General features: G+C 44.8%; 1 protein-coding gene across 1 annotated transcript in view; it reads left to right on the forward strand.

The window, feature by feature from the left end:
• LOC121287202 (deoxynucleotidyltransferase terminal-interacting protein 1) overlaps window positions 1-14,475 on the forward strand; it is a 224,230-nt gene that overhangs the window by 32,939 nt on the left and 176,816 nt on the right. The window contains exon 11 of the mRNA XM_041204863.1: window positions 13,452-13,523. Coding sequence (XP_041060797.1) covers window positions 13,452-13,523 — 72 coding nt within the window. The remainder of the gene's footprint in view (window positions 1-13,451; window positions 13,524-14,475) is intronic.

The raw sequence follows: 14,475 nt of genomic DNA on the forward strand, positions 1-14,475 counted from the left end.
GAGTAAGTGAACCCTGACCCTCAGCACCTAGTGCTAGGAGGCTTGCTATATAATTTAAATAATCACACTCATTGCCTTTTGGCAGAGCATAAGTGAAGAGTGTTACAGTTACAAGTAACATTCATGCCATACAAGTGTCAGGCAATGTCCACCTCCAACAAAAGAGAATCTAACCATCGCCCCTTGATATTCAATGGCATTACTATCACTGAATCCCCTGCTATCAACATCCTGGGTGTTACCACTAACCAGAAACTGAACTGGAATACTGTAGCTGCAAGAGCAGGTCAGAGGTTAGGAATCATGCAGTTAGTAACTCACCTCCTGACTCCCCAAAGCCTGTCCACTATCAACAAGGCACAAGTTAGGAATGTGATGGAAACTCTCCACTTGCCTGGAAGAGTATAGCTCCAACAACACTCAAGAAGCTTGACATCATCCGGTACACAGCAGCCAGCTTGATTGGCACCATATCCACAAACATTCACTCCCTCCACCACTGACGCACAGTAGCAGCAGTGTGTACCATTTACAAGATGCACTGCAGGAACTCACCATGGCTTCTTAGACAGCACCTTCCAAACCTGTGACCTCTACCAACTAGAAGGACAAGGGCAGCAGATAGATGGGAACACCACCACCTGGAAGTTCACCTCGAAGTCACACACCATCCTGATTTGGAAATATATCACCATTCCTTCACTGTTGCTGGGTCAAAATCCTGAAACTCCCTCCCTAACAGCACTGTGGGTGTACCTACACTGCAGGGACTGCAGTGTTTCAAGAAGGTAGCTCATCACCACCTTCTCAAGGGCAATTAGGGATGGGCAATAAATGTTGGCCTAACCAGTGAAGCCCACATCCCATGAAAGAATAAAAAAAACATCCAGGCTTTTCCCACAATGTTTCTGAATCTATACTGACCAAAACTATAAACTTATTAGCTGAGAAAGGATTAGTGCTGCCCAGGTTTCAGGGTTAACTTTCAGTCACAGTAAATGGTCTACTGGAGAATCATAGAATGATTACAGCACAGAAAGAAGCCATTCAGCCCATTGATGTCTGTGTTGGCTCTTTGCAAGAGCAACACAGCTGCCCTTCCCCATAGCCCTGCAGTTTGTTCCCTTCAGGTATTAACCATTTCCCTTTTGAAAGTCACTATTGTATTTGCCTCGACCCCACACTCAACCATTGCATTCCAGATCATAATGACATGCTGAATAAAAAATATTTTCCTCATGTTGCCACAAGTTAAAGATGATTGATAAAAGAATTAATGGCAGCTTGAGAAAAATATTTTTTCTAATCTACCCATGTAACTCATCGCTGGAACCATTCTTTTCTGCACCTTCTCTGAAGCCTTCACATCCTCCCTAATGTGCAGTACTCAGAATTGGACACAATACTCAGTTGAGCACAAACCAGTTTTTATACAAGTTTATTGTACTGTCCTTGCTTTTGTACTTTGTCTCTATTTATGAAACCCAAGATCCAGTGTGCCTTTTGAAGCACTTTTCTCAGTCTGTCCTATTATCTTCAACGATTTGTGCACTTATACCTACAGGTCTCTGGTTCCTACACCCTCTTTAGAATTGCATCCTTTATGTAGCCTTTCCTTGTTCTTGCTACCGAAACGTATCACTTTACATTTCTCTACATTTAATTTCATCTGCCATGTCACTGTCCATTCCACCAGCCTGTCTATGTCCTATCAATCCTATCACTATCCTCTTCACAGTTCACTATGCTTCCACGATTTGGAACATCTGCAAAGTTTGAAACTGTGCCGTGTATATTCAAGTCTAGGTCATTAATATAGATCAAGAAAAGCTCCTAATACCAACCTCTCGGGGAAACTCCATTGTATACCTTCCTCCAGTCTAAAAATCAGCCATTCTGTTCTCTTTCACTTGACCAAGCTTTGTATCCATAGGTTTTCCAGCAGTGATGAAGCCTATTATGTGGTACATTATAAAATGTCTTTAGAAGTCCATGTACACTACATCAGCTGAGTTATCCTCATCAACCTTCTCTGTTCCCTCTTCGAAAAACTCGGCTAAGTTAGTTGAACACAATTTGCCTGGAATAAATCCATATTGAATTTCTTTAATTAATCCACACTTGTCCAAGTGAGTGTTAATTTTGTCCCAGGTTATCGATTTGAAAACCCTTCTCCTCACTGAAGTTAAGCTGACAGATCTTTAGTTGCAGGGTTTATCCTTGCACCCTTTTTTGAGCAAGGGTTGAATATTTGTAATTCTCCAGTGCTGTGGCACCATTCCTGTACCTAAGGAGGATTGGAAGATTATGGCCAGTGTCTTTACAATTTCCACGCTTGCTTCCTGCAGCATCCTCAGATACATCCTGTCAGGTCCTAGTGACTTAACGACTTCTAAGTACAGCCAGCCTTTCTAATTTATTTATTTTTAGCCCATTCAGCCTCTCAGTTCTTAAAAGGCAAAGGTAGCAGAGCCTTTCTTTGTAGCTCTCTGCAGACTGCTCCAGGTCTCTTCTAAGTTTTGGAGTAAAACGATTTCAGTATCAGAGAACCAGTTTCAGTCACGTGGCCAGTGGCCATTGATACACAATGAAAGGTAGATGGTGGTCTTCCACACTTCTGGATAATTAGTTTTATGAGCTTTCCTTTGTTACATTGTAAACCTGGAGACAGTGTCTAGGAGTCCATTGACTCTGTGTTTTTGAGTAAGCTTTGAACAAGTGGCAAGTGTGAATTCCACAAAGGAGTGCTGTTTACGCATGCCCATTCAAAGGGGAAAACCCCCACCCAATATGATTCATTTCAGAACTTTCTGGAAGATTGATAGTCTGTGTTGAGGTTGCAAATTTCACCTGCCATCCTTGGCAGCCATTTTACAATTCATCAGTGTCCATTTTTAAATAAAGGCAGGTTCCAGAAGTCCATGTTTAAAGTAATGAATATGGCATGCCTTTTTCTGGGCATGACACTAAAGACACTTAAATGCTGACCCAGACCTTGTCTAATGTGCAGTAAAAAAAGTAAGCCTTGCTGTGTTTTACATAAAAAAGCATAAGAAATAGAAGTTTGGCCTTTCAAGCCTGCTCCCCCATTAAACAAGTTCATGGCTGACCACCTACCTCAACTCCACTCCCTTGCACTATCTTCATATCCTTTAATTCCTATCAGTACCCAAAAATCTATCAACTCTGTCTTGAATATGCCCATGATGGAGCATCCACAGCTCCCCTGGATGGAAAGATCTAAACATTCACAATGCTCTTAGTGCATTTGCGTTCAGTGTGTATCAGAATTGTGTTTAACCCTGTGTGTGTTTAGTATGGATCAGAGCTGTGTCTTACGCTGTGTATGTGTTCAGTGTGTGTCAGAATTGTGTTTAACCCTGTGTGTGTTTAGTGTGACTCAATGCTGTGCTTTACACTGCATGTCTTTAGTGTGAGTCAGTGCTGTATTCTATCCCGTGTGTGTGTAAGTGAGGGTCAGTGCGTTTGACCCATTGTAGATTGGTGCTGTGTTTAACATTGTGTGCGCTCAGTGTGTCAGTGCTATGTTTTACCCTGTGTGTGTTCGATGTGGGACAGTGCTGTGTTTTACCCTGTATGTGTGTTCAGTTAGGGCAAAACACCGCATTGAGCCACACTGAGTACTCACAGAGCAAAACACAGTACTGGCACAGTGCATATTCAGTGTGGGTCAGTGCTGTATTTTACTGCTTGTGTGTATTCAGTCTGCATCAGTGCTGTGTTGTAGTCTGCGTGTTTTTAGTGTGGGTCAGTGCTGTGTTTACCCTGTGTTTATTCAGTGTGGGTCAGTGCTGTGTTTTATCCTATACGACTGTTCATTTTGGGCCAGTACTGTGTTTTGCCCTGTGTGTATTCAATCTGCGTCACGGTGAGTTTTACCCTGCAGTACCCAACTAGAATGGCAGGGGGATGGGAACCTGAGCAGGGAGACCAAGCAGGGGGAAACAAGGATAGAAACAAAAGACACAAAAATAAGAATCAAAAGTGGAAGGCAGAAAAAACAAGGGCAAAAAACAAATAGGGTCATAGTGCAATATAAAGCTAAGATGACTAACAAGGTTAAAAAGGCATTGTATCTTAATGCACGAAGCATTCACAATAAGGTAGATGAATTAACAGTGCAAATAGATATAAACGGTTATGATATAGTTGCAATTATGGAGACATGGCTGCGGGGTGACCAAGGATGGGAACTGAACATCCAGGGGTATTCAATATTTAGGAAGGACAGACAAATAGGGAAAGAAGATGGGGTAGCATTGTTAGTAAAGGAGGAAATCAATGCAATAGTGAGGAAGGATATTGGCTCAGAAAATCATGATGTGAGTATAGGAGGTATGATTAGTAAGTTTGCAGATCACATGAAAATTGGTGGTGTCGTAAATAGTGAGGAGGAAAGCCTTAGACTACAGGACCAGAGCGGGACCGGGAGGCAGTGCGAGAGGAGTGGCGGCCTTGGCAAGACTTAAAAAGAGCGGGAGCTGAGAGTCAGAGCGGAGATTTAAAAAGACCGAGAGCTGGACTTGGGGCTGAAAGTAGCACGAGGACAGAGCGAGAGTTCCAGGGAGAATCGGGGTTGAAAGCGGCGTGAGGACAGAGCGAGCGTTCCAGGGAGATTCGGGGCTAATAGCGGTGTGAGGACAGAGTGAGAGTTCCGGAGAGGCACGGGGCTGAAAGTAGCACGAGGACAGAGCGAGAGTTCCAGGGAGACTCGGGACAGAAAGCGGTGCGAGGACAGAGCGAGAGTTTCGTGGAGATGCGGGGCTGAAAGCGGCACGAGGACAGAGTGAGAGTTCCAGGGAGATTTGAGGTTGAAAGCGGCACGAGGACAGAGCGAGAGTTCCAGGGAGACTTGGGGCTAAAAGCGGCACGAGGACAGAGCGAGAGTTTCGAGGAGAGTTGGGGCTGAAAGTGGCGCGAGGACAGAATGAGAGTTTCGGGGAGATGAGGAGCTGAAAGCGGCACGAGGACAGAGTGAGAGTTCCAGGGAGACTCGGGGCTGAAAACGGTGTGAGGACAGAGTGAAAGTTTCGGGGAGACTCGGGGTTGAAAGTGGCGCGAGGACAGAGTGAGAGTTCCAGAGAGACTCGGGGCTGAAAACAGCACGAGGACACAGAGATGGTCACACAGCAGGTAAAGACTGAACAGGCAGAAAGGGGATGGGTGACCACTAAGCAGAATAGAGGAAGGTGGATAGTACAGGAGTCCCCTGTGGCCGTCCTCCTCTCTAACAGATATACCATTTTGGATACTGTTGCGGGAGATGACTTCTCGGGAAAACAGCAGGAGCCAAATCCATGGCACCATAGGTGGCCCTCCTGTACAAGAGGGGAGGAAGAAGAATGGCAGGGCTATAGTGATAGGGGATTTAATAGTAACGGGAATAGACAGGCATTTCTGCAGCTGCAAAGAGACTCCAAGATGGTATGTTGCCTCCCTGGTGCCAGGGTCATGGATGTCTTGGAGAGGCTACGGGGCATTCTGATGGGGGAGGGTGAACAGCCAGTGTCATGGTACATATTGATACCAACGACATAGGTAAGAAGAGGGATGAGGCCCTACAAGCTGAATATAGGGAATTAGACCATAAATTAAAAAGTGGGACCTCAAAAGTAGTGATCTCAGGATTACTACCAGTGCCACGTGTTAGCGAGTAGAAATAACAGGATATATCAGATGAATATATAAAGCGAGGTAATGCATTTTGGAAGGTCTGATACAGGTAGGAATTATACAGTAAATGGCAGAACCCTTAAGTGCATGGATGGGCAGAGGGATCTGGGTGTACAGGTCCACAGGTCACTGAAAGTGGCAACGCAGGTGGATAGGGTAGTCAGGAAGACATATGGCATGCTTGCCTTCATCGGCAGGGGTATTGAGTATAAAAGCTGGGAAGTCATGCTGCGGCTGTATGGAACCTTGGTTAGGCCACACTCGGAATATTGCGTGCAATTCTGGTCGCCACATTACCAGAAGGATATGGAGTTGTTGGAGAGGGTGCAGAGGAGGTTTACCAGGGTGCTGCTTGGTCTGGAGGTTATTAGCTATGAGGAGAGGTTGGAGAAACTCGGATTGTTCTCACTAGACCGACGGAGATTGAGGGGCGACTTGATAGAAGTTTAAAAAATTATGAGTGGCATGGACAGAGTAGATAGTCAGAACCTTTTTCCCAGGGTGGAAGATTCAATTACTAGGGGACATAGATTTAAGGTGAGAGGAGAAAACTTTACAGGAGATGTGTGGGGCAAGTTTTTTACGCTGAGGGTAGTGAGTGTCTGGAATTCGCTGCCATAGGAGGTGGTGGAAGCAGGTACAATAGTGATGTTTAAGAGGCAGCTTGACAAATACATGAATAGGATGGGAATAGAGGGATATGGAACCTGAAAGTGCAAAATGTTTTAGTTTGACAGGCAATATGACCGGCGCAGGCTTGGAGGGCCGAGGTGGGGGGGGTGGAGGTGGGGGCGGTGTTTGCTAGTGCGGTCGGGGAGGGTGTAAGCTAAAATGGCAGGGGGATGGGACCCTGAGCAGGGAGACCGAGCAGGGGGAAACAAGGATAGAATCAAAAGACAGAAAAGTGAGAAGCAAAAGCGGAAGGCAGAAAAAACAAGGGCGAAAAACATATGAGGTCATAGTGCAAAATAAATCGAAGATGACTAACAAGGTTAAAAAGACAAATCTAAAGGAATTGTACCTTAATGCACAAAGCATTCAATATCAGGTAGATAAATTAACAGCGCAAATAGATATAAACAGTTATAATATATTTGCAATTATGGAGACATGACTGCAGCGTGACCAAGGATGGGAACTGAACATCTGGGGTATTCAATATTTAGGAAGGACAAATAGGAAAAGGAGGTGGGGTAGCACCGTTATTAAAGGAGGAAATTAATGCAATAACGAGGAAGGACATTGGCTCGGAAAGTCATGATGTGGAATCTGTTTGGGCGGAGATAAGAAGTACCCTTCTATAGGCCCCCAAACAGTAATGGATATGTAAGGAAAGACATTAAGCAGGAAATTAGAGGCATATGTAATAAGGTTTCAACTGTAATCATGGGTGACTTTAATCTACATATAGATTGGACAAACCAAACTAGCAATAATACTGTGGAGGGGAATTTCCTGGAGTGTATACATGATGGTTTTTCCTCAATAAGTTGAGGAACCAACTAGAGAGCAGGCTATCCTAGACTGGGTATTGGGCAATGAGAGAGGATTAATTAACAATTTTGTTGTGCCTTCCCTTGGGGAAGAACGACCATAAAATGATAGAATTGTTCATTAGGATGGAGTGAAGAAGCTGAATTCGAAACTAAGGTCCTGAAACTAAATAAAGGGAACTACGAGGGTATGAGGTGCGAGTTGGCAATGATGGATTGGGGAACCTTACTAAAAGGATTGATGGTGGATAGGCAATGACTAATACTTAAGGAATGTATGCATGAATTACAACCATTGTTCATTCCTGTCTGGCACAAAAAGTGAAATATGACTCAACCATGGCTTACAAAAGAAATTAGGGGTAGTATTAAAATATAAAATTGCCAGACAAAGGAGCAAGCTTGAGGATTGGGAGCAGTTAACAATTCAGCAAAAGTAGACAAAAAGATTGATCAAGAAGGGGAAAATGAAGTATGAGTGTAACTCTGCAAGGAACATAAAAACTGACTGTAAAAGCTTCAATAAAAATGTGACGAGATAAAGATTAGCGAAGACAAATGTAGGTCCCTTACAGTCAGAAACAGGGAAAATTATAATGGGGAACAAAGAAATGGCAGAAGATTTGAACACTTCCCAGAAATATTAGGGAACCAAGAGTCTAGCGAAAGGGTGGAATTGAAGAAAATCAGTGTTAGTAAAAAAAAAAAATGGTGCTGGAGAAATTAATGGGGTGAACGTGCTGAAAAACCCCCATGGCCTGATAATCTACATCCAGAGTACTAAAGGAAGTGGCCCTGGAAATATTGGATGAATTCGTGGTCATCTTCCAAAATTCTATAGACTGTGGAGCAGTTCCTACAGATTGGAGGATGGCAGATGTTACCCCACTATTTAAAAATGGAGGGAGAGAAAAAACAATCACAGATCAGTTAGTCTAACATCAGTAGTAGGGAAAATGCTAGAGCCTATTATAAAAGACATGGTAACAGAATACTTGGAAAGCATTAACGGGATTAGACAAAATCAGGATGGGTTTATGAAAGGGAAATCATGCTTAACTAATCTATTGGAATTTTTTGAGGATGTAACTAGTAGAATAGATAAGGGAGAGCCAGTGGATGTGTATTTGGATTTTAAGAGGCTTTTGATAAGGTTCCATATAAGAGGCTAGTGGGCAAAATTAAAGCACATGGGATCAGGGGTAATATACCTGCATGGATTGAGAATTGGTTGACAGACTGGAAACCAAGAGTGGGAATAAATGGGTCTTTTTCCGGATGGCAGGCTGTGACTTTTGGTGTATTGCGAGATCAGTGCTTGGGCCCCAACTATTCATGATATATATAAATGACTTGGATGAGGGAACCAATTGTAATAATTCCAAGTTTGCTGATGACACAAAACTGGGTGGGGTTGTGAGGAGGATGCAAGGAGGCTTCAGGGTGATTTAGACAAGTTGTATGTGTGGGCAAACATTTGGCAGATGCAGTATAATTTGGATAAATGTGAAGTGATATGCTTTGTTGTTAAAAAATAAAGGCAGAGTATTACTTAAATGGTGATATATTGGGAAATGTGGATGTACAAAGGGATCTGGATGTCCTTGTACACCAGTCAATAAAAGTGAATAGGCAGGTGCAGCAAGCAATTAGGAAGGCAAATGGTATGTTAGTCTTCATTGCAGTGCAAGAGGATTTGAGGTCAGAAGTAGGGATGTCTTACAGCAGTTATACAGGGCTTTGGTGATACCACACCAGGAGTATTGCATGCAGCTTTTGTCTCCCTACCTCAAAGGATATACTTGCCATAGAGGGAGTGCAGCAAAGGTTCACTAGGCCGATACCTGGGATGGCAGGACTGTCGTATTCACTAGAGTTTAGAAGGATGAGAGGGGTTCTGATTGAAACGTGTGAAATCCTGACAGGGCTAGAGAGACTAGATGCAGGGAGCACGTTTCCCCTGGTTGGGGAGTCTAGAACCAGGGGCCACAGTCTCGGGATATGGGGCAGGCTATTTAGAACTGAAACAAAAACAAAAACAGAATTACCTGGAAAAACTCAGCAGGTCTGGCAGCATCGGCGGAGAAGAAAAGAGTTGACGTTTCGAGTCCTCATGACCCTTCGACAGAACTTGAGTTCGAGTCCAAGAAAGAGTTGAAATATAAGCTGGTTTAAGGTGTGTGTGTGGGGGGCGGAGAGAGAGAGAGAGAGAGAGAGAGAGAGAAGTGGAGTGGGGGACAAACAAGCAGTGATAGAAGCAGATCATCAAAAGTTGTCAACAGCAATAGAACAAAAGAACACATAGGTGTTAAAGTTAAAGTTGGTGATATTATCTAAACGAATGTGCTAATTAAGAATGGATGGTAGGGCACTCAAGGTATAGCTCTAGTGGGAGTGGGGAGAGCATAAAAGATTTTAAAAAATTTTGAAAAATAATGGCAATAGGTGGGAAAAGGAAAATCTATCTAATTTATTGGGAAAAAAAGGAAGGGGGAAACAGAAAGGGGGTGGGGATGGGGGAGGGAGCTCACGACCTAAAGTTGTTGAATTCAATATTCAGTCCGGAAGGCTGTAAAGTGCCTAGTCGGAAGATGAGGTGTTGTTCCTCCAGTTTGCGTTGGGCTTCACTGGAACAATGCAGCAAGCCAAGGACAGACATGTGGGCAAGAGAGCAGGGCAGAGTGTTAAAATGGCAAGCGACAGGGAGGTTTGGGTCATTCTTGCGGACAGACCGCAGGTATTCTGCAAAGCGGTCGCCCAGTTTACGTTTGGTCTCTCCAATGTAGTGGAGACCACATTGGGAGCAACAAATGCAGTAGACTAAGTTGGGGGAAATGCAAGTGAAATGCTGCTTCACTTGAAAGGAGTGTGTTCAGGGTGAGTCATTGCTACGTTTTATCCTACGTGTGTGTATCCAGTGTTGTGGGTCAATGAGGCATTTTACCCTGTGTGTATTCAGTATGTGTCAGTGCTGTGTTTTATGCTGTGCGTGTTCTGTGTCAGTCAGTGATATGTTTGACATTTTGTGGCTCGGTGCGGCGTTTCACGCAGCGTGGCTCGGTGCGGCGTTTCACGCAGCGTGGCTCGGTGCGGCGTTTCACGCAGCGTGGCTCGGTGCGGCGTTTCACGCAGCGTGGCTCGGTGCGGCGTTTCACGCAGCGTGGCTCGGTGCGGCGTTTCACGCAGCGTGGCTCGGTGCGGCGTTTCACGCAGCGTGGCTCGGTGCGGCGTTTCACGCAGCGTGGCTCGGTGCGGCGTTTCACGCAGCGTGGCTCGGTGCGGCGTTTCACGCAGCGTGGCTCGGTGCGGCGTTTCACGCAGCGTGGCTCGGTGCGGCGTTTCACTCTGTTTGGTTCCACCAGGGTCACTTGGCTTCTGACCTCATTGCAGCCTTGGTTCAAACACAGGCAAAAGGCCTGAACTTGAGGTGAGGTGAGAGTGACTGCCCTTGACATCAAGACATCTTTTGACTGAGTGTGGCATCAAGGAGCCCCAGCAAAACTGGAGTCAATGGGAATCGGGCGGTGGGGTGGTGGGGGAACACTCCGCTGGTTGGAGTCATAGCTAGCATAAAGGTTGTGGTTGTTGGAGGTCAATCATCTCAGCTCCAGGACATCACTGCAGGAATTCCTCAGGATAGTGTCCTCGGCCCAACCGTCTTCAGCTGCTTCACCAATGACTTCCTTCCATCATAAGGTCAGAAGTGGGGATGTTCGCTGATGATTGCACAATGTTCACCATTCACGACTACTCAGATACTGAAGCAGCCTGTGTCCAAATGCAGCAAGACCTGGACTATTTCCAGCCTTGGGCTGACAAGTGGCTAGTAACATTGGCGCCACACAAGTGACCATCTCCAACACGAGAGAATCCAACCATCGCCCTTAACATTCAATGGCATTACCATCACTGAATCCCCCACTATCAACATCCTGGGGGTTACCATTGTCCAGAAACAACTGAACGAGCCACACAAATACTGTGGCTACAAAAGCAAGTCAGAGGCTGGGAATCCTGCAGTGAGTAACTCACCTCCTGACTCCCTAAAGCCTGTCCACCTACAAGGCACAGGTCAGGAGTGTGATGGAATACTCCTCACTTGCCTGGAAGTGTGCAGCTCCATCAACATTCAAGAAGCTTTACACCATCCAGGGCAAAGCAGCCCACTTGATTGACACTCCTTCCACAGACATTCGCTCCCACCACCACCAATGAACTGTAGCAGCAGTGTGTTTCATCTACAAGATGCAATGCAGAAACTCACCAAGCCTCCTTAGACAGCACCTTCCAAACTCACGACCACTACCATCTAGAAGGACAAGGGCAGTAGAAAGATGGGAACACCACCACCTGGAAGTTCCCCTCCAAGACACTCACTGTCCTGACTTGGAAATATATCACTGTTCCTTCACTGTTACTGGGTCAAAATCATGGAACTCCCTTCCTAATAGCACTGTGGGTATACCTACACCACAGAGACTGCAGCGGTTCAAGAAGGCAGCTCACCACCACCTCCTCAAGGGCAATTTGGGATGAGCAATCAATGCTGGCCTAGCCAGCAACACCCCATATCCCGTAAAATGAATTTTTAAAAAAAAATGTGGGCCAGTGCTGTGTTTAACCCTATATGTTCAGCATGGTTCAGTGCTACATTTTACCCTGTGTGGATTCAGTTTGGGCCAGTGCTGTGTTTAACCTTGTGTGTTCAGTGTGGGTCAATGCCACGTTTTACCCTGTGTGTCCTTTCTGTGTCAGTGTTGTGGTCAGTGTATGTATTCAGTGTGGGTCAGTGCTGTTTACCCTGTGTGTTCAGTGACAGTCAGTGATATGTCTTACTGTGTGTGTGTTCAGTATGTGGCAAAATTGTGTTTAGCCCAATGTGGATCAGTGCTGTTTTTTGCTGAATGTGTATTCAGTGTGGGTTAGTGCCGTGTTGTAACCTGTGTATGTTCAGTATGTGTCAGTATCGTGTTTAACCCTATGCATGTTCAGTCTGCGTCCGAGCTGTCTTTTACCCAGTGTGCGTTCAGTGAGAGTCAGCGCTACATTTTATTCTCTTTGTTGTGGGCTAGTGCTGCGTTTTACTGCATGTGTATGTGTGTGTGTGACACCCCCTGTGTGTTCAGTGTGGGTCAGATTTGTGTTTAACCCTGTGTATGTTTAGCCTGCATCAGTGCTACGTTTTGCCCTGCATGTGTTCAGTGTGGGACAGTGCTGTGTTTTAGCTTGTGTGTGTCAGTGCCAAATTTTAACGTGTGTGTTCAGTGTAGATCACTGTGTGCTGTGTTTTATCCTGTGTGTGTTTAGTCTGCATCAGTGCTGTGTTTTACCTTGTGTGTTCAGTGTCGGCCAATGCTGCGGTTTCCCATGTGTATGTTCAGTATGGATCATTGCTGTGTTTTACCCTGAGTATTCAGTGTGAGTCATTGATGTGTTTTACATTGTGTTCATGTGTGTCAGTGCTGTTTTTTCCCGTTTGTTTTCTTTGTGGATCTTTGCTGTATTTCACCCTGAGTGTGTGTCAGTATTGTGTTTTACCCTGTATGTATGTTCAGTGCAGGTCAGTGCTATTTTTTACTCTGCCTTTATTGTGGGCCAGTGCTGTGTTTTACAGTGTGTGTCAGTATTGTGTTTAACACTGTGTTCAATGCTGTATTTTACCCATGTGTGTTCACTGTGGGTCAGTGATGTGTTTGACCTTGTGTGTGTTCAGTGTGGGCCAGTGCTGTTATTTAGTTTGTGCGTGTGTATGTATGTGTTTTCAGTTTGTCGGTATTGTTTAATCCTGTGATAAAAGCAAAATACTACAGATACTGGAAATCTCAAATAATAACAAATGCTAGAAAATCTCAGCAGGTCTAACAGCATCTGTTTGTGCATCAGTTTAACCCTGTGTGGGTTGGTTCTGTGTTTTTCTCTCCACAGATGTTGTTAGACCTGCTGAGTTTTTCCAGCATTTTCTGTTTTTGTTTAATCCTGTGTTTGTTCAGTGGAGGTCAGTGCTATGTTTTATCCTATGTGTGATCAGTTTTGGCCAGTGCTGCGTTGAACCCTGTATGTGTTCAGTATGGGTCAGTGCTGTGTTTTACCCTGTGTGTGGTCAGTATGGGTCAGTGCTGTGTTTTACCTTGTGTGTGTTTAGAGTGGGTCAATGCAGTGTTTAACCCTGTGTGTGTTTGTTTCATCCTCTGGTGATGTGTGAGTGATTTGTTTCAGTGTTTAAGTTGTGTATGTTCTCATTTGTACTCTTGTCTTTCTTTTCAGTATTCTGCAGACTCGCAGGACAAGCACTGGCTCGGGGAGAAGCATCACATGCCAGCCACAGGGGGCAAGATGGTGAGTATTGATGCTCAAAGCAGCATAAGCAGCTCATCAGTCTCAATTTTACCTTGAGCGAAATGCTCCATCTCTGCCATCATGTTCGGTCCCTCATTGTATGTATTGGTGTGTTTGTTTTGCAGGTGCACCTTTGACTGTCAGTGTGTGGATGTGTTTGTGGGTGTCTGTGCATGGATGTGTGTGTGTGTGGCTGTCAGCCTGCATACAAGAGTGTCTCTGTGACTTTTTTTGATGTATATATTTGTGTGTGGCTAATTGCACTGATAGCTTCCTCCCATTTTGTGTAATTTTTGCCCTTTCCATGTGCCACTACTTCTGCCAGCACTGCTGTGCAGAAGTTGCTAGGAGGCTGGTGATTCAACTGATGAAGGGTTTGGGTTCCTTGCTCCCTCCCAATGAGAAGCTGCCTTTCTGTTGCCCACTCACCACTTGCTTACCTCGTGTTCATGGCTAAGAGCAGCTCCATTAAGCAAATGGAGCCTCGTATGAACTGAAAGCTGCCGGCTTTGTGCTTGCTGCATATTGGGTGGCATGCCAAGTGTTCACAATACCCACCCCGAGTCATGGTTTATCATTCTCTGGCAAACATATAAGATGGTCACCATGTCTCCCTGCCACCTTTACAAGATGGAAACAAACCGCCATTAAACCCATGTATAAAGGACAATCAACTGGCTTAGCATTTACTTACAGGTTAAATAACACACACAAGACAAAGTACACTGTAATATACTGAAACTGCAAAACAATAGCAATTATTATTTAAATTATTATATACCATATTTAGATTGGTATTTCTGAGTGTTTGGTCAGTAGCAGAACTTTGGGTGAAACAGTCACATTTTCTCTTGAAGTTTAGCTGTTATATGTGAGCCCATGGTATTTGGATGACTGGCTGCAACTATAGCTTAGCAACCAATGATGTGGTTATACCAAGAATCTCCATTCA

Source organism: Carcharodon carcharias, chromosome 14, assembly GCF_017639515.1.
Source record: "Carcharodon carcharias isolate sCarCar2 chromosome 14, sCarCar2.pri, whole genome shotgun sequence".
Lineage (NCBI taxonomy): Eukaryota > Metazoa > Chordata > Chondrichthyes > Lamniformes > Lamnidae > Carcharodon > Carcharodon carcharias.